The sequence below is a fragment of the Symphalangus syndactylus genome, chromosome 13, assembly GCF_028878055.3.
Source record: "Symphalangus syndactylus isolate Jambi chromosome 13, NHGRI_mSymSyn1-v2.1_pri, whole genome shotgun sequence".
NCBI classification, from domain to species: Eukaryota; Metazoa; Chordata; class Mammalia; order Primates; family Hylobatidae; genus Symphalangus; species Symphalangus syndactylus.
Window position 1 is genome coordinate 58,719,468 of NC_072435.2, and position 23,168 is coordinate 58,742,635.

The following is a 23,168-nucleotide window of genomic DNA, read 5'->3' on the forward strand; positions in this document are numbered from 1 at the left end:
TGGAGACCAGCCTGGCCAACGTGGTGAAACCCCGTCTGTACTAAATGTACAAAAATTAGCCGGGTGTGGTGGCACACACCTGTAATCCCACCTACTCGGGAGGCTGAGGCACGAGAATTGCTTGAACCTGGAAGGCGGAGGTTGCAGTGAGCTGAGATCATGCCACTGCTCTCCAGCCTGGGCGACAAGAGCAAAATTCCATCTCAAAAAAAAAAAAAAAAAAAAAAATCAGGAGATTTCATCATAAAAATCTCCATTTCTAGCTTCTGTGGGTAAGTGATGACGTCAGAGCAGCGCAGAGGCAGGTGTCAGGGAGCCTGTGGACTCTTGGCCACCGTGTCACCTCACGTGGCTCCTGGAAGCCAGGCGGACAGCGATACGTCCACAGCCACACCATCCCCATGGTGGCAGGACAGGGCTGCCTGCCAGTGCCCACTCTTCTCCCACAGGTACTGAGACCACAACACTGTTCCACAAAGCCCCAGGAAGCCACATCACCCTGCCCACTGGCCTCTCTAGCCCCATCTTGCCCAAGATGTGGGACCTTGGCGTATCGCTGTGACCATACTCCCAGCCGGTCAGCCTGGCTGCTCAGGCTCTACCTGCAAAGGCACGGCCCCACCCAACCAGCACCCCTCTCATGGCTGGGGGTGCCTCCAGGCTGTCCTCTCTAGGGCCAGGAGCCTGCAGAAACACTCCCAGCCTTAAATAAAGAGCAATGAAATTATTGAAACAAAAATCAATAAAAGTTTGAATCAGGGATGGTATAACATGCTCTGGCTTTGATTCTGTGCTTTAATTCAGCATTCCTGAAAACCTTGTGATGTCAGAAACTATCTGTAGGTTTGGTTTTTTTAATTTTGCAAGAATTCCCAGGATACGGAAAAATCACAGCCACTCACAGCTTTAACAGGTTCTTTAGGCCCAAATGATTCCAAAAGCAAAACGAGAGAAACTTTTTCAAATATGTTTGTTATGTATATTATATACAATATATTAATAAAACATATTACCTATGTGCATTTAAAATATAACTGAAGTCAAATCGGCCTGGAAGACTCACTCCAAAGGAGACCTAATCCCCGATAGGGTGCAAGTGACTGCACAAACTCTGCTCCTCACAGCCCTTCCTAAGGGTCTCAGTGTGCTCATCACACTGGGGTCTCAGAGTCCTCCTGACCATAAACCCAAGCTCCAGCCCCAGCCCCAGCCCAGCACACACTTGGATGCAGCATGTTCACATCCACCTAGGAAGAATTTGTGGTTGACCTGGGTTGGGTAAAAACCGTAAGCATCTGTACATCAGAATGTAAGATCATAGTGTTTAAAACTACAGAACATTCAGAGGCTGTCAGAAGCCTCTAATTGCTGGTCCCCCAGATTGAAATCAGCCCTTAGATGTGTTTTGTTTGACCTGCACATTTTTTTTTAATCTGAATCAAATTTTTTTTTTTTTTTTTTTTTTTGAGACGGAGTCTCGCTCTGCCGCCCAGGCTGGAGTGCAGTGGCGCGATCTCGGCTCACTGTAAGCTCCGCCTCCCGGGTTCACGCCATTCTCCTGCCTCAGCCTCTCCGAGTAGCTGGGACTACAGGCGCCCGCCACCACGCCCGGCTAATTTTTTGTATTTTTTTTTTTTTTTTTTTTTAGTAGAGACGGAGTTTCACTGTGGTCTCGATCTCCTGACCTCGTGATTCGCCCGCCTCGGCCTCCCAAAGTGCTGGGATTACAAGCGTGAGCCACCGCGCCCGGCCTCAAATTTTTAAAATTAAACCTCTTTAAGGTAGTACATTTTCAGGATGCAAAATTCAAAAATATAAGAGGGCACGTGATGATGGGTGAGTCTCACTTACACCCCATCCTCCAGCCTCCCAGTTTTCCTCCCCAGCAGCACCCATGGATGCCAGTCTCCAAAAATATTTTATTCATTACAAGTATATGCATATGCATTATTTTACCGCTCACAAATGGTAGCACGCTCCACGGTTTCCCTACACCTTGTTTTTTTCCCCTTAGCAAGCTGTCTGGGAAATACTTCTGTATATATCCACGGGCAGGGGTGTTCCTGCAGGATTTTTAGACAACAGTTCTCCAGTTCACCCTGTTCCGGTGAAGGGCAGAGCGCCCCCCGCCCTTCCCAGCCTCCCCGCACACACCCCGACTAGCTCTCGGATGCCTGCAGTTCCCGGCCTCTCCAGCAGAGGGAGACACCATTCCACTCCCAAGACCACCAAGGGGTCGTCCCAGACACAAGCTTCAAGGGTCTGGGGAAGAGACGCTATCCGCCCAGACACAAAGACCCCCTTAGCTAGACTGAGTTGGCCTCCGGGCCTCCCCTTTCTGTTTCTATCTCCTCCTGGACGTCTTGCTTAGAGCCCTACCCCGAGGTCCCCCCGCCTTCCTTATGGGAACTGGCACCGCCTTAACGGTGGTAGGAGGGAGCCTTGTCCTTGTCTAGGGCCTGGGATCGACAGCTTGCCCCAGGGAACCACATAGAGAAAGGGTGTAGCGCTGGGTGAGCATTCCCCGCCCCCATCCCTCAGCGATGACAAATGGGGGAGTCCTTCTCTCTGCCCCCAGCATGCCAGTTTCCCGAAGAGCCTTGACCCAAACCTCCTTTTCCTGTCTTGTGCTCCACACTCCCAGCAGCTGCTTCTCCCTGGCCTGGCCCTGCAGCCCTCCTCCCCGCCCCCACGATGGTGTTGGGGTCGCCTGGAGTCCAGCTGGTGTCCAGGGCAGAGCTACCCCTTTCCTGGCCCTACCCCTCCCCGTGACCCCAATCCTCCGCCAACCGCTCAAAGGATCCTTGTTCTCCATCCAGCCCCCAGACAAAAGTCCCTCTGTCTAAGAAGGCGGAATTGAGGGGAGGGGGCACCCCCAACTGGGACCATGGGGGAGCCTGCACAGACCCCATCCGGAAGGAATGCCTGGAGGAGGAGGAGCAGGAGACAGGGAGGAAAGGGGGAGGGAGCCTTGTACAGTGCAGGGGGCCTTATCTGGACTGGGAGGCAGCTGCCCCCACCAGTGCCCACTCTGTAGACCCAGGCGTCTGGCTCCCAGCACCCACGGAAAGAGCCTGGCTAGGAAACTCCAGCTTGGTGCCTGGGAGCCAGTTCTCATTCTCCCCAGGGCAGGGAGCAGGTTATGACCAGGACTAAGGTCCCAGAGTCCCCACCCTTACCCCTCCCTGCTGTTCCAGCTGCTCCCTCATATCCACCCCTGCCCCATCTCCTGACTTTGGTCATGCTAGCATCTTCTGCTGGTCCTGAAATTGTAGCAGCAGCAAGATGTGGCCTGGAAGGGGACTTTAAGTTCCCCAAAACTACCAGCAATCCTTCCACCAGGAAAAACACATTGTCTAAGGAAAAGAAGTGAGGTCGGAACACCAACGCCTCATCTCACTGCATGGCCCTGGAGGCTCTGCTGTTTAAAGACCCCAGAACCTTCCCCATTCAAGGTCCTCTCCTGCGCACAGGAGATTGGAGAAAGCTCCTCCCTTAATTCCAGGGACCTCGTTCCAGCCCATCCAATTATCCATCTCACCTGAGGCTGCTGTGGCCCTGGTGAACCCAGGGAGCAACCTGCTGCCCATGGCTGGGGAGGGGGTGAAGCTGTCTCTTTAAGAGCAGGAATGGAGCCCCTGGGCCTTAGGGCATCTGACTTGTTTTCTACCTGCCCAGGTTTGCTTAGGGCGTGGCAGCTTCGGATAAAGGCAGGACTCCGCCTGGCAGCCCGATTTCTCCCAGAACCTCTGCTCAGCCTGGTGAACCACACAGGTGAGCAGCTGGGGCCCCCTTCCTCCAAGCCCTCCTTGGCTCTGCCCCTAAATTAGGGAGTATCTACCTGCCCACTGACCCCGCCACATAGAAGCTCTGCTGTTAAAGAGCCTAAAATCTTATGAAATGCTTTTCTGGAGCCAGGAGATAGGAGAAAGTCCTTTCCCCTAATGTCCCTTTCCCCACCATTCTCCTCTCAGGGACTGGTTGAACCAGCTGGGGTGAGGGCAGGACCGATAAGTGTGGTTGGGGTGTCTGGGTAGACTGATGTCTGCATAGATTAGGGATATCTGGGTTGGGGATATCTGGGTGGAGGAGAGGGCGTGCCTGGGTAGGTGGGGGTATCTAAGTGGACCAGGGGTGTGTAGATGGACTGGGGACATCTGGGTGGATGAGGAATGCTGGGTGGACTCGGGGTGTCCAGACATTGAGGGATCTGGGTGGATAAGGAGTGCTTGGTGGACTCGGGGTGTCCAGACATTGAGGGATCTGGATTCTGGAGACCTCTAGGAAAAACGGATGGAGCTGCTGGGGGAAGCTGTAAATGGGGAGTTGCTTGGGAGATTTCAGGAGCACAGAGCGGGCAGGATCTTTCTACCCACCCCTGAACATGAGACCATTCTCCCCTGGTATGGAGGCATAGAGGGGATAGCAGAGGGCTGGTTGGGGAAACAGTCCTCAGGCCGGCCTTGGGACCTTATGGCCAGGAAGGATCAGAGCAGGTAGATAGAGCATCAGCTGCAGGGCTGCCTTCCTCTCTAACCTGCCCACCAACCACATCAGTTCGGAAGCAGCCCATAGCCTCTTCAGACAACAGCCTGAATGGGGAATGTGAGGGCAGACCCAGCTCCCGGCTCCCTGCAGCCTCCGGAAGCGTGGGACTGGACATTGTTTTTCAGAGGCTGGGGCGAGGAGGATACCATCTGTCAGTCTGGGCTGGATGACACCATGGGAAGGGGGTGTAGTGGGGCCTTGCAGGCCAGAGGTGGCTTGGAGGAGCCCCTGGAAAGAGGCTTAAGAGGTGAGACTCAACAGCCACGGCGACAGAGCATAGGGCTTTAAGATGAATTTGTAGGGGTTACAGGATTACAACTGCAATGTGGGCTAATAATAGTGCCCCCCTGCATTAAGCTGCAGAGATTGAGTGAGTAAGTGGGAAGCTGAGAAAATGCCCCCGTGGGGTAGACACTCAATAAGCATGTGCTGTTATTACCAGGACTCGTATGGTCGTGGGTGACAGCTTCAGACCACAGGCAGTCCACCTACAACCTGTGCCCCTATCCACCATGCCATCCTGCCCACCCACCCACGCCAGCTCCCCCCAACCCCCAACACTTTTGGGGATCCTAAACACTTCCTGGGCCTCAGTAATGCTCCCCAAAGCCTCAGGCTTTCTTCCCACAAAAAAAAAAAAAAAAAAGGAAAAGAAATGGATGCTCCAACTAAAATTGTGAGTTCAGCATGTGGAATTAACTGGGAAGCTGAGAGGATTCCCAGGCCCTGGGGTATGCAGGCAGAGGGAGGAGTCTGTGCCAACCTGCAGGGACCACCCACACCATTGGTTGTGGGCACCACCCTCTCTCAGCATTTTTGCTGTTCGTGAAATGAGGACATAGTGGACGACCTCGGGGATTGCTGGGGGGTTAAGTGAGTGAGAACACGGCAAGGTCAATGTGCACTCCAGGGCAAGGTGGAGGAAGTGCCAGCTCTTGCTATCAAAATTATAACTAGGCCAGGCGTGGTGGCTCACACCTGTAATCCCAGCACTTGGGGAGGCTGGGGTGGGTGGATCACCTGAGGTCAAGAGTTGGAGACCAGCCTGGCCAACACGGTGAAACCCTGTCTCTACCAAAAATACAAAAATTAGCCGAGCATGGTGGCACATGCCTGTAGTCTCAGCTACTCAGGAGGCTGAGGCAGGAGAATCGCTTGAACCCAGGAGGCAGAGGTTGCAGTGAGCTGAGATTACGCCATTGCACTCCAGCCTGGGCGACAGAGGGAAACTCCGCCTCAAAAAAAAAACAACAAAAAACAAAAAAACCAATTATGATAACTATGCACTCAGCATTTGGGCAGGGACAGGGCAGGGGAGGGCATGCTCGGAGGCTAGGGCTTGGCTGGTGAGAGGGCAGGACTGATGCCAGGTCAGGAAGGAGAGAGAAACGAGTTCCTTATGCTGAGCAGGTCTACCTGAGAAAGAGAAAGTGTTTGCTGTCACCAGGAGCTCTGTGGGGCCTAGGGTAGGGTCAGGGGCTGGGCTGGGGACCCAGGTTAGGCAGGGCCAGGGCTGGGACCGGGAAGGGCATGGGTGTGGGATGAGGGGCAGGAGGTTCGGGGGAACAGAGATGGAGCTGGGGCTGCAGCCAGGAGGTAGAGTCCCCCTCTACCCCCTGTCCCAGCCTCAAGTCAATTCCTCCACACACGGCCCCACCCCAAGCAGCTTGAAGAACCTGCTCAGTCCGCAGCCTGAAGTCTGCAGTGTCCTGGCAGGGCCAGGCAGGCTCTGAGCTGTCTACGGAGAAACTCCCGGGAAGCGGGCCTCCTGCCACCTGGCCCCCAATGCCCTGCTTCCCCAAACACCCCAAGGCCCTGACAGTCCCTAGTTAGGAGCAGCAGCTGGGGAGCCAGGCCTGGCTTAAATCCTACTCCCTGGCTAGAGCACCTAGTTTCGCCTCTCAGAGCCTCAGTTTCCCCATCTGTCCAGTGAGGACAACAGCGGGCAGTGGCGCCCTCGTTTGGTTGCGGGGCGATTCACAGAAAGCCTGAAGTCCATGTCCAGTGAGTTATTATGGCTCCTCCCGCCTCAGGCCCGAGTTTCACCCGGTCCCCACTCCACGGTGCGGCTGTGGCTTATCTCTCAGCCCAGCGAGATGCCAGCATTCCTGCCCCGGGTGAGCTGCGCACCCTGCCTGGGGAGCAGGGGAGGAGGATTGCGCAGCCATAGGCACAGGGCCAGCCTCCCAGTGGCTCTGCTAAGGCCGGACCTCCCACCACCCCTGTAGGCCAGCGCTCTGACATGCAGAAGGTGACCCTGGGCCTGCTTGTGTTCCTGGCAGGTGAGTACCCATCTCCCGACTGCCTTTTCCTCTGGATCCCCTGGATGCGGGGATCCAGCCTCTGTCGCTCTCCTGTGCTTTTCTACCTCCCTGGGAAGGTGGTAAATGTTAGAACAGCATCTCCCTGAGTGTAAGAAAAGTCAAACTAGTGATTGCCAGGGATACACAAGACGAGCTGGCTCACACAGCTGCAAAGTCACCGTCTTCCCCATTCTCTCGTTCTCTTCTTTTTTTTGTTTTTGTTTTCGTTTTTGAAAGGCAGTCTCTGTTGCTCAGGCTGGAGTGCAATGGCGCAATCACAGTTCACTATAGCCTTGAACTCCTGGGGTCAAGCGATCCTACTCTCTTAGCCTCCTACACAGCTAGAACTCCAGGCACAGCCATCATGCCCAGCGCATTTTTAAATTTTTTGCAGAGACGAGGTCTCACTGTGTTGCCCAAGCTGGTCTCAAACTCCTGGCTGAGTTTGATCCTCCCACCTCAGCCTTCCAAAGTGCTGGGATTACAGGCATGAGCCACACTGCACTGGCCTTGATTGACCATTAAACAGAAATAAGGGAAGCTAGAAGATGATGAAATGACACCTTCAAAGCACTGAAAGAAGTTAACTGCCCGCCAGTTCTCTAAAAACTTCAAGTAGAAGGCTCGGCTCAGTGCGACTGCATCTTTAACTTCCAAACACTTTTCCCTTTTCTTTTCTTTTCTTTCTTTTTTTTTTTTTTGAGACAGAGTCTTGCTCTGCTGCCCAGGCTGGAGTGCAGTGGCATGATCTCGGCTCACTGCAACCTCCACCTCCCGGGTTCAAGCGATTCTCCTGCCTCAGCCTCCCAAGTAGCTGGGATTACAGGCGTGTGCTGCCATGCCTGGCTAACTTTTGTATTTTTAGAAGAGACAAGATTTCACCATATTGGCCAGGCTGGTCTCAAACTCCTGCCCTCAAGTGATCCTCCTGCCTCGGCCTTCCAAAGTGTTGGGATTACAGGCCTAAGCCACTGTGCCCAGCCCCTTTTTTACTTTTTCACTGCAGCCTTGACCTCCCAGGCTCAAGGGATCCTTCCGCGTCAGCCTCCCAAAGCTTTGGGATTACAGGCACACTTTTTATCCATTACATAGGGCAAGACTAGTATTCCCTGCAGGGTAGTGATCTAAAATTACATTTTCTATAAAGTCTATTTAAGTGTATAATAGTGAGTCATTTTCAATGATGTGCAAACACCAGACCAGGTGGGTGAGGACATGGTGGAAGCGGAAGGATGGGCTTTGAGTATGATCAGACTTGGGGAAACAGGAATCTGGGAACTGAAACCATCTGTCATCTTGACCAGAAAAGTCCCCCGCTGCTGCAGGAGGCATGGATTAACCATGTGTCTGGAAACACGAGACCAAACAGTGGCCAAAAACCTCTTAGATTAGAACCAATTTCAGGTGGCAGAATGCTGGCGTGACTCGGAGGTGTGGGGCTGAGTGGGCGAGTCCACATTTCCACGCTGGGATATGAGGGGATGAGGTGGCTGCTCAGTGACAGGACCCCTGTCCCTCAGGGGACCCTTTCCCAAGGCCCCTGAAACTCCCCGGGCCAGGGCCGGCATCACCATCTCCACTCCTTCCCCTCTTCTCCCACCAGGCTTGCCTGTCCTGGATGCCAATGACCCAGAAGGTGAGTCAGACTGGACTCTTTCACCCATCCCACCCCCAAATCCTCCCCTGGGTGTGGGGGGGCCTGCATCCTGGCTATAATCCTGGATTCATCATCTTTTTTCTTTCCTTGCAGATAAAAACAGTCCTTTCTACTATGGTGAGAGCCTGTGCCCCATTCCCCTCCCCGCAACCCCACATATTGCTTGGTGCCAAGGGTTCCCATACAGGGTTGGGTGAGGGTCTGATGTGAGCGTCACAGGACAAAGATAGAAAGGGACTAGGATGGGGGCACTGAACAGACCACACAGTGGATTAAAGGAACTAGAGGCAGCAACCTGGCCTTTGGGAAGGTTCTATTCCAGCAAGATAGACACACGCAAGAGGTGAAGACAGTTTGCAAGAAGCCATTGTTTGGTTCAGATCAACTGCTGGGAGAAGCGTTGACTTGAGAAAACTTCCTGGAGGTGGTGAGCTATTTGGTCAAAACCCTCATCTGGCCTCCAGGTTCCAATGACCTGCTCCCTACTCCCCGCTCTGCCCTCACCTCCTCCACGCTCCTCACTCCTTCTGCTCCAAGCCTCTCAGACACAGCAGACATACTGCCAGCCTCAGACCTCTGCACTAGCTGGTTCCTCTGCCTGGAACACTTCCTTCCATAGAACCACATGGCTCCCTCCCTTCCCTCTGCTCAAATGCAGCCCCCTGAGAGGCCTTCCCTGATAACTCCCTCTAAAAGAGCTGCCCTCTGACTTTTTTTTGTTTTAGAGACAGGGTCTCACACTGTTGCCCAAGCTGGAGTGCTGTGGCGTAATCATAGCTCACTGCAGCCTCAAATTCCTGGGCTCAAGCGATCCTCCTGCCTCAGCCTCCTGAACAGCTGGGACTGCAGGCATACACTACCATGCCTGGCTAATTTTTGTATACTTTGTAGAGATGGGGTCTCACTATGTTGCTCAGGCTGGTCTAAAACTCCTGAACTCCTGAAGTCCCAAAGCACTGGGATTATATTAGGTTGGTTCAAAAGTAATTGTGGTTTTTGCAACTGCTTTTAATGGCAAAAATGCAATTTTATTTATTTATTTTTTTTGAGGCAGAATTTTGCTCTTTCACCCAGAGTGTGACTGGCTGGAGTGCAATCTTGGCTCACTGCAACCTCCACCTCCCGGGTTCAAATTATTCTCCAGCCTCAGCCTGCTGAGTAGCTGGGATTACAGGCGCCTGCCACCAGGCCTGGCTAATTTTTGTATTTGTAGTAAAGACGAGGTCTCACCATGTTGGCCAGGCTGGTCTGGAACTCCTGACCTCAGGTGATCCGCCCGCCTCAGCCTCCCAAAGTGCTGGGATATCAGGCGTGAGCCACCGTGTCCAGCCAAAAACGCAATTACTTTTGCTCCAACCTAATAGGTGTCAGCCACTATGCCCAGCCTGCCCTCTGACTTTCCATCTCCCACCTCGCTTATTTTTCTTCAGATCACTTATCTCTGCCTGACCCTGCATGACAGATCTTGTTTGCTGGTGTGTGAACCAGAATGTGAGCACCTAGGATTTTGTCTGTTTTCTTACGGTGGTGTCCCCAGCACCCTGTGCATCCTAGGTGCTCCATATGTATTTGTCAAGAGGATGGGGGGACAGATGGAGAGGACACAGCCTGGCACTGAGGTCCCCTCCACTTTCCTCCTAGACTGGCACAGCCTCCAGGTTGGCGGGCTCATCTGCGCCGGGGTTCTGTGCGCCTTGGGCATCATCATCGTCATAAGTGAGTGGAGGAGCTGGGGGAAGCAGGTGGGCTGGGGCTGGGGCTCTCCTCCCCTGACCACTCAGCTCTCTCCAACAGGTGCAAAATGCAAATGCAAGTTCGGCCAGAAGTCCAGGTAAGATACTGTTCCGGCATGCCCGCCTCAGGCTGGCTGGACGCTTCTCAGGGTGAAAGGGCTAACTCTCCCAGCAGGAGAGGCCTCCGGGCTCTGCCCTGCAGAGTTCCTGCCACTAAGATTTCCAGGTTCATTGTTTCTAGTTAGTAACCCCCAGGGGGCCCCAAATCCTGAAATGCCTTGGCCCCTGGGATTGCACAACCCCCCAAATGGAAAAGCAGCCAGGAAGACATGTCTGGGCAGGCTAAGAACCCTCTACCCAGAGGGAGAGGGCAAATGGGGGCGGACACAGATCTCACCACTTTTGTCTCCTTAGTCACCGTCCAGGGGAGACTCCACCTCTCATCACCCCAGGTAAGATGGGGCAGCATGGGGCTCAGGGGAACACGGAAGTGGTGTGTGTGTGTGTGTGTGTCCATGCACCTGCACACTGGAAAGAAAAGAACTCAATCCACCCTCACAAACGGACCCCATCACCTCCCTCAGGCTCAGCCCAAAACTGATGAGGACAGACCAGCCGAAATTGGGTGGAGGACCGTTCTCTGTCCCCAGGTCCTGTGTCTGCACAGAAACTTGAACTCCAGGACGGAATTCTTCCTCCTCTGCTGGGACTCCTTTGCAAGGCAGGGCCTCATCTCACCTCTCACAGGAGGGTCTCTTTGTTCAATTTTTTATCTAAAATGATTGTGCCTCTGCCCAAGCAGCCTGGAGACTTCCTATGTGTGCATTGGGGTGGGGCTTGGGGTGCCATGAGAAGGTCGGCGTGCCCTGGAGGCTGACACAGAGGCTGGCGCTGAGCCTGCTTGTTGGGAAAAGCCCACAGGCCTGTTCCCTTGTGGCTTGGGACATGGCACAGGCCCGCCCTCTGCCTCCTCAGCCATGGGAACCTCATATGCAATTTGGGATTTACTAGTAGCCAAAAGGAATGAAAGAGAGCTCTAACCAGATGGAACACTGGAACATTCCAGTAGACCCTGGACCATCCCAGGAAAACTGGGACATAGGATCGTCCTACTATGATGGAAGTGTTCAGACAGTTTATAACAGTAAGACCCCTGTGATCCTTTCACTCACCCCCGAGACCTCACTTTATTCCAAGATCTTTCCAAATACCCAAATGTCCCTGCAAGCCAGTTAAATAATTCCCTATGCTACCCTTAATAACATACAATGAGCACATAGTGTGAGAACTTCCAACAAGCCTCAAACTCCCTTGAGACTCCCCAGTACCTAATAAGGCATCCAAAATGTTCCCATGAACTACCCCACAAAATGCCTAAAACTCAAAACACCCAAAAATATCTCCTCCAATGTCCTGAGACATGAACCCAAAAAGAGACCCACAATAAACTCGTGACTTGTCCCCTCATCATGCCGTTTTATCCCTCAAACATCCCCTGAGTCCCTCCATAACCACGAACCCACACTCAGAGACCATGAGCTGCGGAAACGCCTCCCTGGGACCTCTGCCGCTCCGAGCACTGCTCCAGGGACACCATCCCCGCCCTGTGCTGTTCACAGGACATCCTCTCCCAAGGATCCACAACACTGGGCGGGGAGGGTGCACAGCGCATTTATTGAGCTCGGACTCTTGTCCTTGCCTCCGTCGCCCATCCAGGAGGGCACCGGGCTCCCCGCGACACCTCCCGCTGTTCCTCCCTGTGCCCCGCGCACGCGCAAGAGGCGCAAGAGGCACAGCTTGCTGGGCGGCCGCACGCATGCGCACAAGCAGCTGAGGGGACCCCGCCCAGCGCTGAGTTGTCTTCGAGGTTGGCGCTTCTCTAGGAAAGCGACTGGCTGCGTGGAGTTTAGAATGGGAAAGGAATGCCATCAACCCCTCAGTGCTTTCAGAGGGACCAGCGGGGGTGGGAGCGGGTTGAGAGGGGGGCTTTCGGACCTTATGGAGCTCTGCACGTGACCTCCACCTCTACTCCATGCAGTGCACCAGCCTGCACCCCCCAGGTTGCCTTTGATGGGGAATCTTCCCCAGCCGAGATGTCCAGATGTTGCTTTAGACCTGAATGGCAGCTCGGGAGATCCAGTAGGCTGGGATCCTCTGTGTCCCCCCGCGGGTGCAGATCCTTTAAGAAGTGGGCTTAAGGCCTAGACGTGCGGCTGATGAACGTGGCCCATGGTCAGCAGCTCACAAGCGGGCCATCACCCCAAGTGGGGCCAGGGGCTAGCCAAGGGGCCATCCAGGGGCCCCAGCCATGCCCAGCCAGAGTCCCGTTGGTGGTCTCAGGCACTGAGGTCGATCTCGTGATGCTGGTAGATCTGTGTGGGGCCCTTAAAGCAAGCAGCAAAGAGGAAGCGTCTGCCGGCCATAGTGATGTGGGCGAAGGCACGCGGGGCCACCAGGGCCGGGGGCCCCAGCTCCTGCAGTGGCTCCAGGAGCCCCTTGCCAGGCTCAAGGCGGAGGACCTGGCTGAAGGCGAAGTCGCTGCCTAGGATGGCCAGCTGGTCCCTGGCGATGAGCAGTGGCTGGAAGACGTGGGCACCGCGCGAGGGAAGTTGCTGCAGCAGACGAAACATGGAGCCGTCCCAGCGCATGACCTGTGGGGGTGTGGCCAGTGAGGGCCTGGGGTCCCGGGAGTCTCTGGGGGCCCTGGAACAGCTTGGAAGCAGAAGCCTGTCGGTCCCCAAACTCCCATAGCTTTCTTATCTTCATAAAGGTCACCACCCACCGTTCGTCCACACACAAGCAGTTCTGAGCCCTTCCCTTGCCCTCACGCCCCACACAGAAGCACTCAGCCGTGGACTCTGTCAGTTTCACCTTCTATAGTTGTACATTTCTCCCACCACCTCTGGCTGAACTCCATCCCCTCCCGACTGGACCATCCTGGTAGCCTCTTCCCTGGTCTCAAGGCTCCTCTCCCTGCTCCCCCAGTCTGTTCCCCACCCAGAGACCTTGTGAACATCTGAGTCAGATCAGGGCCCTTCCAGACTCAGAATCCTCCCCTGCCTGCACCTCACTCCAGAAAGAGAGTGGGCAGGGCTTAACCCCAGCGTCAGCCTTGGGGGCTCAGTGTCAGGGTGGGGACAGGTGTGGCTGTGGTGAAGTCTGGAATGCATCCGAGTCACAGAGCCAGCATCTGGGGGTAGAATCAGGATGTTGGGGCCAGCGTCAGTGTCGGGGACTGGGGAGTGGTTCAGAGTCAGCCAGCCTTGAGGGGGTCAGAGTCTTGGCATCAGTGTGGGGTGGGGTCCTGGTTCAAAGGTCGGCATGTGAGGCTAGGTCAGAGTTTAGAGGCTTAGTGTGCAAGATTGGGTCGGTGCTGAAAAGCCAGCCCCCCGCCCCCAGGCCCAGCCTCACCATGGAGTCCCCAATGTAGCGTGTGAGGCACAGGAACACGTCCCCACCAGCCTGGAAGTGGCGTGTGGCATAGACATCCTCGGCCTCAGGGATGTCTGTGCGTCTCTCGAAGCGGCCACCAGTCCAGTGGAAGAGCACTGGCCGCTGGGAAGCCGAGGCCAGCAGCAGATGGGGCCGGCCGTCCAGCTCCAGGGCCTCAGCGTCCGTGTCCCGGTGCCAGGCGTGCAGGCTCTGGTGCGGGTAAAAGCCGGGCCCGTCGCGGCACAGCAGCGTGGTGCTGCCAGCCTTGGAGGCATCGGCCACCACGAAGCAGGGCTGCCCTTCCAGCCACAGGAGCTCAGCGTCATTAGGCCGCAGCAGCCGCCGCGGGGCCAGGGTCTGCGTTGGGGCCAGGCGCAGGCCGGGACTGGGCCGGGCCCACAGCTGTGAGCCCCCCCACAGGCGGGCAGCCAGCACGAAGAGGCTCGGGCCCAGCACCAGTGGCTTGCAGGACACTACGGAGGCCGCTGTGGGGAGGTGGGGAGGCAGGTCAGGCCGGCCAGGCAGGCTGCTGGACAGGCAGAAGGACGGGGAGGGGGCTCACCGGGCAGCTCTTCCTCGGGCCGGAAGCGCTGCAGGCTGTAGTCCCAGGAGAGAATCAGGCAGCGGCCGGCGAAGGGCTGTGCCAGCACAATGTGAGGCTCCCCTTGGTAGGAGAAGGGCTCTACGCTCAGTGCCGACTCCCCCACCGTCTGGAACCAGGACAGCTCTGCGGGTGGAGAAGAGAGTCAGGCAGGCCCCAGAACACCAGGTCCTCATTGCAGAGCCTCAGTTTGCCTACATCTCTGAAATGGGGGCCATTCATGGTACTCCCCTCATAGGGACATATAACTGGAATCTTGATCTGTAGATGTTTGTTTGGTTTGGGTCGAGGGGTATTTTGTTTTGTTTTGAGACAGTGTCCCACTGTGTCTCCCAGGCTGAAGTGCAGTGGCACAATCATAGCTCAATGCAGCCTCCACCTTCTAGGCTCAAGCAATCCTCCTGCCTCAGCCTCTTGAGCTGCTGAGACTACAGGTGTGTGCTACCATGCCTGGCTAATTTTTTATTTTTTGCAGAGATGGAGTCTTGCTATGTTACCCAGGTTGGTCTGGAATTCCTAGGCTCAAGAGATCCTCCTGCCTTGACCTCCCAAAGTGCTGGGTTTACAGGCATGAGCCACCTCCACCTCCTGGGTTCAAATGATTCTACTTCCTCAGCCTCCCGAGTAGCTGGAATTACAGGTGCCTGCCACCATGCCCAGCTAATTTTTGTATTTTTAGTGGAGATGAGGTTTCACCATGTTGGCCAGGCTTGTCTCGAACTCCTGACCTCATGATCTGCCCGCCTTGGCCTCCCAAAGTGCTGGGATTACAGGCGTGAGCCACCGTGCCCGGCCCATAAACCTTATTTTCTAAGCTGTGTGGCATCACCAAATAATCCCTTAGAAACAGCATCTGGATTAATTCATTTAACTTCACAACATCCCTATGAGGTACATTCTGTTATGATTTCGCCTTCACAGATGAGAAAACAAAGGCTAAATGGCACAGGCAGCCTGTTATCCAACAAAATCCATCCTTCCTACCTTCCAGGAGAGAGGACTGGAGCTGGTCACCAGGCCACCCAGCTAGAGGCTGCATTATCCCGGGGCCCCCATTCACCGCCCTCCCTGAAAGTTAGATGTGGCTGTTTTGAGACTGAGTGACCAATGGAACAAAGGCAGATGTGATGAGTGTAATGAGCCACCACACCTGGAAACAGCTTGTCCCAACTTGGTCTCCTTTCCCACCACGTGGGTGTGCCACAACCTGGTTTCAAGCATGAAAGCAAGGATGATGCCCAGGGATTGCCCCATGCACCTGGACAGCTCACTCCAGATCCCTCTGTCCCTAATTCATGGTATTTTGAGAGTTTGTGACAGCGGGTTGGCTTTCATGGTCACTGGGGCACCAAGGCTCCTCGGCTTGTTAGTGGGGGAGCTGGACGGTTGACTCTAGGCTGTAATATTTCACTCTGCATGCCAGGCCCTGTTTCCAGGTCCCAGTGTTGAAGCAATGAGCCAAACTACATATAATGCACGCCTAAAAGGCGAATCTTTTTTAAATGGCTATCAAATCCCCTCTTGCTCAAAACTCTCAGTGGAGAGTGGTGGCTCACACCTGTAATCCCCACACTTTGGGAAGCCAAGGCGGATGGATCAGTAGAGCCCAGGAGTTCGACAGCAGCCTGGACAACATGGTGAAAACCCCATCTCTACAAAAAATACAAAAAATCAGCAGGGCATGGTGGTGGTGCACCTGTAGCCCCAGCTGCCAGGGAGGCTGGGGCGGGAGGATCACCTGAGCCTGGGGAGGTCAAGGCTTCAGTGAGCTGTGATTGTACCACTGCACTCCAGCCTGGGCAACAGAGTGAGACCTTGTTTCAAATAAACAAACACACAAAAAAGCTTTCCATTCTTGCCATGGCCCAGAATAAAGTCTCCTGTCCTCTCTGTGGCTTCCAAAATCCATACCTGTCCCTCCACTCACTACCCCTGAGCCACACTTGCCTTCTTTTGATCTTCAAACAGGGCACACTCTATGCTGCCTCAGGGCCACCGGCCAAGCTGTTCCCTCTCTCTGAAGAGCCCTTCCCTCTGTTCCTCACTTAGCCACATCCAGACCTAACATCCCCACTTGAGAGAAGCCTTCTCTGACTCCCATAGGAACCCTCAGTCTCTCATCACTCCTTGTAGTTATCACAATGTATAGCACACATTGATCTGTGCAGTGTTTGTTAAATGTCCGTCTCCCCCAAATTCCCAGAACTGTAAGTCCTGTAAGGCCAGGGCTCAGGCCCCAACCACAGGGACCATCACCTCTCACAGGGCTGGGCACTGAGTGGACTTCAGTGAACATTTGTTGGATAACTTGAATGAAGAGGGACTCCCTAAGTTAAATCCCTTCTTCTATGTGTCCCACGGACCAAAAACATGTCTTTCTTACACTTAGAATAATAATAATTATACACTGATAATAATTATGTATGTATATATAATTATATATATATTATATATACATGTTGTGGGGGAAAGGAAGAGAGATCAGACTGTTACTGTGTCTATGCGGAAAAAGGAAGACATAAGAAACTCCATTTTGATTTGTACTAAGAAAAATTATTCTGCTTTGAGATGCTGTTAATTTATAAACTTAGCCCCAACCCTGTGCTCACAGAAACATGTGCTGTATTGACTCAAGGTTTGATGAATTTAGGGCTATGCAAGATGTGCTTTGTTAAAAACGTGTTTGCAGGCAGTATGCTTGGTAAAAGTCATCGCCATTCTCCATTCTCGATTACCCAGGGACACAATGCACTGTGGAAGGCCGCAGGGACCTCTGCCCAAGAAAGCTGGGGTATTGTCCAAGGTTTCCCCGCACTGAGACAGCCTAAGATGTGGCCTCGTGGGAAGGGAAAGACCCTACCGCCCCCCAGCCCGACACCTGTAAAGGGTCTGTGCCGAGGAGGATTGGTGAAAGAGGAAGGCCTCTTTGCAGTTGAGATAAGAGGAAGGCATCTGTCTCCTGCTCGTCCCTGGGAATGGAATGTCTCGGTGTAAAACCCAATCGTACATTCCGTTTACTGAGATAGGAGAAAACCGCCTTATGGCTGGAGGTGAGACATGCTGGCGGCAATACTGCTCAGCTACTCTTTACTGCACTGAGATGTTTGTGTAAAGTTAAACATAAATCTGGCCTACGTGCACATCCAAGCACAGCACCTTTCCTTAAACTTATTTATGACACAGAGTCCTTTGCTCACATGTTTTCCTGCTGACCCTCTCCCCACCATTACCCTATAGTCCTGCCACATCCCCCTCGCTGAGATAGTACAGATAGTGATCAATAAATACTGAGAGAACTCAGGGACCAGTGCCGGCGCGGGTCCTCACTTGCTGAGCGCCAGTCCCCTGGGCCCACTTTTCTTCCTCTATACTTTGTCTCTGTGTCTTATTTCTTTTCTCAGTCTCTCGTCTCCACCTTGCGAGAAATACCCACAGGTGTGGAGGGGCAGGCCCCCTTCATATTGTTATAGATAATAATAATTATTGCTGTTGTTATTGCATTCATAGCATCTGTGGCCGGGTGCGTTGGCACATGCTTGTAATCCCAGCACATTGGGAGGCTGATGTAGGAAGATCAATTGAAGCCAGAAGTTCAAGACCAGCCTAGGCAACGTAGCATGACCCTATCTCTACAAAAAAGTTTAAACAAAATTAGCCAGGCACAGTAGCATATGCCTGTAGTCCCAGCTATTTGTCAGGCTGAGGCAGGAGGGTCTCTTGAGCACAGGAGTTTGAGGCTACAGTGAGCTATGATGGCGCCATTGCACTCCAGCCTGGGCGAGAGAATGAGACCCCAACTCTTAGAAAAGAAAAGCATCTGTGTAAAGACCCTTCCTGTCCCCCCAGCTCTATGTGGCCCTGGCCCTGACTCTGGGCTCCCTCAGCTCCCACGGCTTCCCCCATCCCTGCCCTGACCCCTCTGGCTGGGCCTCCCCATCCTGCCCAGATCGTCCTGGGCTGTCCTGTCTGGGCCTCCATTCCTGTGGACGTTGAACTCTTTGAGGGCGAGACCCAGGGCTGGCCTCATCCTCCTGTGCTCTCTGCACTGCCCAGTATCCTAAAAGGCAACAAAATCTATTTATAGAAAAGGCGAGTCAACGTAAACGAGGTGACACTGCACCTGCAGTTCTTAGCACAATACTTGGCACTTAACGAAGAATTTTTAAAGTGGTTGCTTTTATGTTAACAAGGGTGAACGTTTATAAGGACCTCCTGTCCCAGGCCCGGCGCCAAATGCCGAACACGTGAAGATGTATCATTGAATTCCCACGGCACTCCTATATCACTGTTTATTACCCCCACTTTACAGATGAGAAAACTGGGGCTCAGGAAGGCAATGCTGCTTGCTCAGGGTCTTCCCACTCCGGGAAATGGCAGGGCAGGGAGTGAGGCGAGCCCCTTGGCCCTGGCAGCTATTCCCCCGGATCTCCCGCCTCCCACCCCATCGGGAAAGCCCCCCACCTATGGCTCTGCACTTGAAGGTCTTGGGGTCGAGGTGGCGGAGCTGCATGTGGCTCAGGGCAGCGGGGCCCGTACAGGCGCCGGTCCCCACGCTGGCATTCACGGTGGGCATCCACTGCAGGAGCCAGAGGACGCGGCAGTCACACTGGAACGGGTTCCCGCGGAGGTCCCTGGGGCAAGAGGCCGGGGAGGGGCTGCGACCCGGCTTCCACGCCCTGGGGGCCATGCTCCTGCCCCCACCTCAGGCAAGTGTCCCCAGAGATGAGGCCCCATAGTAGTAAGAAAAATATGTAAGAACCACTGCAGCCAAATGCACGCCCGCCAACCAGAAGTGGGCACGGATGCCCCCCCGACACAAACATTCCCCAACCCCCCACATTCCCAGCCCCCATGAGCCTCACACGTGAGTAAGGGTGTCCAGGCCTCGGAACAGGAATCTGGGGAGGGCCTCCAGATGGTTATTGGCCAGGCTTCTGGTGGAGGAAGAGAAAGCACTGTCAGCAGCCACGAGGATGCCGTGTGTTCCCCGGGGGGTGGAGCGTGGGTGCCTCTCATGGAGGGCTGGGGCGGTGGAGGCACGCACAGGTGTGTAAGGGAGCGGAGTCCTCTGAGGGCATTCTTAGAGATGGAGCCAATCTCATTGTCCTCGATGAAGCTGTGGAGGGAAGCTGGGGTCAGGCAGAGGCCCACTGAGCTTCAGGGAACACACCCCATGAAAGCCATAGGCCCACTGGAAGGTGCCGAATTCTCTTCCAATACCATGGACGATCCCAGGAAAAGCCTCTCAAAAATCTCTCCTCACCAAAGTCCCAGCTATCAATTCTAGGAGCCATGAAACTGGCCCCTAGTCATTGCCAGTTTCACTGTGAACATTGCCCTGCTGCCACCACCACAATCACCATCACAAGTGCTAACACCCAAATCACCACCAATGCCTCCAGCATCATTAGTAATGACCAACACCAATGCCAGCATCCTCAACACCCGTGTCTTTATCACTGTCGTCAACCCCAGGACCAATAACTGCCATTATCCCCAACACCATACCCTGCTACCACCATCATCACCACCAGTGCTAGCACCCACACCACCACATTACCTCCAGCATCATCTGTAATGACCAACCCAATGCCAGCATCCCCAACACCCATGTCTGTGTTACCATCATCAACCCCAGGACCAATAACTGCTGTTATCCCCAACATTATACCTTGCCCCTATCATCACCAACACTAGCATCGTTGTCACCAATAACATCCCCACCCACACCCATCAACACCAACACCAATATCATCATTACCAAACTCCACACCAACAACACTGATAATCATCACCAACAACACAACCTTCATGATCAACACCAAAAAGATTGTCACCCTCATCTCCAATGCTGCACTATCACACACATCAGCATGAGTGCCACCAACACTGCCAACACCAACAACATCTCCATTATGCCCAAAATGCACATATTCGCCCACTGCCAGTACTACCACTGCCAGAGTTTCCATAAATACCAACACCTTCACCATCATCACCAACCCAGTACCAACAACATTGCCATTCATACCAACCCCAACATCCTACCCACAGCCATCACCAACATCAACACCAATACTGTAATGACCCACCCCCACAACATTGATAATTATCACAGACACAAGCCCCAAGAACTTCATCATTGACTTCATCCATAGCATCATCACCACTGGAGCTACCATTTTTACCAACATCATCCCCACTCCATCATCATCAATAATGCCACAAACCCCATGTCAGCAGCAGCAACAGGGTAATCACCACTGCCATTATCATCAACGCCATGACCAACACCAATGCCAGCATTGTCATTCTGTGACTGCCACTGCCCCCACCATCACCACCACTACCCAATCATCAGCACCACCCTCAACACTACCACAGTATCACCACCACTACCTAATTCAGAGTTGTTTCCTGGTCATTTGGAATGTTTCTTGTCTCTGACTTCTTTACACCCTTCCTGGGTTTCCATGAGTCAGGTAGAGCCAGAATCAGGCTCTGGTTATCTGGGCCCTTTGTAGATCTTGAAGCAGAGAAGTGAGGTGATAATCAACACTGATAAGCATCATTGACACCAGCCTGGAGAACTTTGTCAATATCACCCAAAGCATCATCACCATTGGGTTCACCATTTTTATCAACATCATCCCACCATGATATCCAAACACCTGCTCCTCAGGGCCACAGCTCCCATCTCCCTCTACTCTGGGAGCCACAGAAGGGTCCCTCCTTCTCCCAGGCCCACCTGCCTCCATCCCCTGGCCTCACTCACAGGTACTGCAGGTGGGACAGGCCCGCAAACGCATCGTCCTCAATCACGGAGAAGGAGTTGGAGGTGAAGAGGCTGGCAAGGGGGCAAGAAAGAAATTTTTCCAGAATTGCAGCCCCCATCTGACATTTTAACCCTGGCTTCCACCCTCAGCCTACACAGGCATGGGCACGCAGGTTTGAGTATGTGCATGGACACAAATCCTTTTGCACACACGCGTGCACACACCCCCACACACATGCATGAACGCCCACCTGACATCTGTGTGAGCATACACTCCCACACATGTGGATAAACGCCCACTCCCTTGAGCTGGTTGTCGGCCCAGCCAGGCCCCACTCACAGCAGGTGCAGAGACGGAATTCTCAGGAAGCTGCCAGCCTTCAGCTGGGTGACTCCAGTCCTGACGAGTGAGCTGGGGATGTGGGCAGTGGTAGGTGAGAGGGACACCACAGCAATGCTCCAGTTGCAAACCAGAGCCTTCCGCCATCCGGGAGACCCCAGCGTGCCACCCTGACCCTGGATGTGTCTCTCCTGCATGCCACAGGAGGCAGGCATTTGCCCTCCTGGCTTGACAAGGACCCTGACAGCACTCAACCCTCCTCCTGGGCCCCAAATGCTGTCCCTTCCTTCTGGGGTTTCCCTCTGCTCCTTCCCAGATGCCAGCACCCCTCTTCAAGGCATCCCGACAGCCTTTGCTGTCCATCTCCTGAGATCCTGATGGGCCCCTGTTTCCCTGGAGACCTGGCACCACATCCCAACCTCTGGGGTCCCAGGACTTCCGTCCCCACCTTCGGGCATGCAGAAGGCTGGACACTCACAGTGACAGCAGGGTCGGAGAGAAGCTGACGGGCAGGTCCGGGGAGCCCTCACACAGGGCGCTGTCTTTGGAGCAGGAGCAGCGCAGGGGACACTTTCCCTTTGGGGGTCTCCAGGCCACCATCACCCCCGCCCCAGCCAGCAGCAGCAGCAGAATGCCTGCCCCTGCCATGCCCCCACCCCCGCGCTGAGGCACCCGCTTCTCCCGGCCCACCCAGCTCAGTCCAGGCCACTACGTCTCCTCCTCCACCAGGCCGCCCTCCATCCGCCTGCTGGCACGCTCGGCCCTGGCTTCTCTCTCCTCTTCTCCGTCTTTCTTTGAGTCGGCCTTCCTCCCTGTTCGTATGCCTTTGGTGTCTAATTTTCTGTTTCTCTTTCTCCCTGTCTTTCTGTCTGTATTTCTGACTCTGCGTGTTAGTCTGTTTCTATTTCTGTCTTTGTCTCTCTTTCTGTCTGTTTCTTTTTTCTGTGTTGCTGTCAGTCTTTCAGGCTTTAGGTAGCTGTCTCTCTGTTGGCCCCTATGTGTGTGACTGTATGTGAGTGTGTGTGTGTCCCGCTGCCTGGTGTCTTGATTTCTTGTCTCCTGCCCCCCCAGCCCCCCTTCCAGCTCCCTGCCTGTAGTTTCTTTGCCTCCTCCCACCTCCCTTCTCCCTAAAGGTTTGGAAAAGGGGTTCGCTGGACACCCGGTGCACCCAGCAAAGTAGGATGGGAAGGAGGAGGGGGTCAGAGGCCATGAGAAGGTCGGCCTTGGGGGAAGGGACTGGACAGCCCCACGGGAGGGGGAGGGGCCACTAAGGGCTGGAGCCGCCCCACCACTCCCGCCAGCCCCCTCCCCAGATTCCCCACTCAACCCTATTGAGGGAGCAGGAGGACGATGTCACCAGGGTGGGGACCGGATGGCTCTGCAGACTGGAGCAGGGTGGGAGGAGAGGCCCCTGGGGGCTGGGGACGTCCCGTCCTGGCCACTCTCTGCCAGCCCCCTCCCCTGGCTCCAGGAGGGTGTATTGGGCGCTGTCAGTAGGGCCAGATCAGGTCCAGCTGCTCCCTCTGGTGGTCATGCTCGGCAGGACCTCTGCCTGGCCTCAAGCCCTTAGCCTCCCTCCCCTACCCTGAAATTAACCCTCGAGTGTCCAACACCCACTGGGGGGCAGCACCAACCCGAGGACATGATGATGATGACAATGATGATGGTGAAGAAGATGATAATGATGCCACCCCTTCTTCAGCGTCTACTCTGAGCCTGGCCTTGTCCTAAAAGCTCATCTATTAACTCATTCTGATCTTGCCAAAGCCCTCTGAAGTT

At 54.4% G+C, this 23,168-nt stretch overlaps 2 protein-coding genes across 8 annotated transcripts; one reads left to right on the forward strand and one right to left on the reverse strand.

Moving 5' to 3' along the window:
• Positions 1–3,041: 3,041 nt before the first annotated feature.
• On the forward strand, positions 3,042–11,708 carry FXYD3 (FXYD domain containing ion transport regulator 3). 6 transcript variants are annotated; one of them, XM_055239624.1, is made up of 9 exons: positions 3,042–3,374; positions 3,679–3,774; positions 6,777–6,830; positions 8,455–8,487; positions 8,602–8,625; positions 10,150–10,224; positions 10,303–10,339; positions 10,656–10,693; positions 10,826–11,708. In XM_055239624.1, exons 3-9 carry the CDS (start codon positions 6,791–6,793, stop codon positions 10,840–10,842), a joined length of 264 nt encoding a protein of 87 aa, XP_055095599.1. In that variant the 5' UTR covers positions 3,042–3,374; positions 3,679–3,774; positions 6,777–6,790; the 3' UTR covers positions 10,843–11,708. The 6 variants fall into 6 exon arrangements, with proteins under 6 accessions (XP_055095599.1, XP_055095597.1, XP_055095595.1 ...); XM_055239619.1 differs by lacking the exons at positions 3,042–3,374; positions 3,679–3,774 and adding exons at positions 4,723–4,795; positions 6,582–6,665; XM_055239622.2 differs by having other exon boundaries at positions 10,150–10,339.
• Positions 11,709–11,892: 184 nt separating this feature from the next.
• On the reverse strand, positions 11,893–22,880 carry LGI4 (leucine rich repeat LGI family member 4). Of its 2 annotated transcripts, none has more exons than XM_055239612.2 (9): positions 21,868–22,877; positions 21,390–21,461; positions 21,050–21,121; positions 19,319–19,390; positions 19,137–19,208; positions 18,736–18,905; positions 14,236–14,400; positions 13,653–14,158; positions 11,893–12,892 (listed from the first exon to the last, which is right to left on the reverse strand). In XM_055239612.2, exons 1-9 carry the CDS (start codon positions 22,035–22,037, stop codon positions 12,578–12,580), a joined length of 1,614 nt encoding a protein of 537 aa, XP_055095587.1. In that variant the 5' UTR covers positions 22,038–22,877; the 3' UTR covers positions 11,893–12,577. The 2 variants fall into 2 exon arrangements, with proteins under 2 accessions (XP_055095587.1, XP_055095588.1); XM_055239613.2 differs by having other exon boundaries at positions 12,799–13,570; positions 21,868–22,880.
• Between the last annotated feature and the right edge of the window lie 288 nt (positions 22,881–23,168).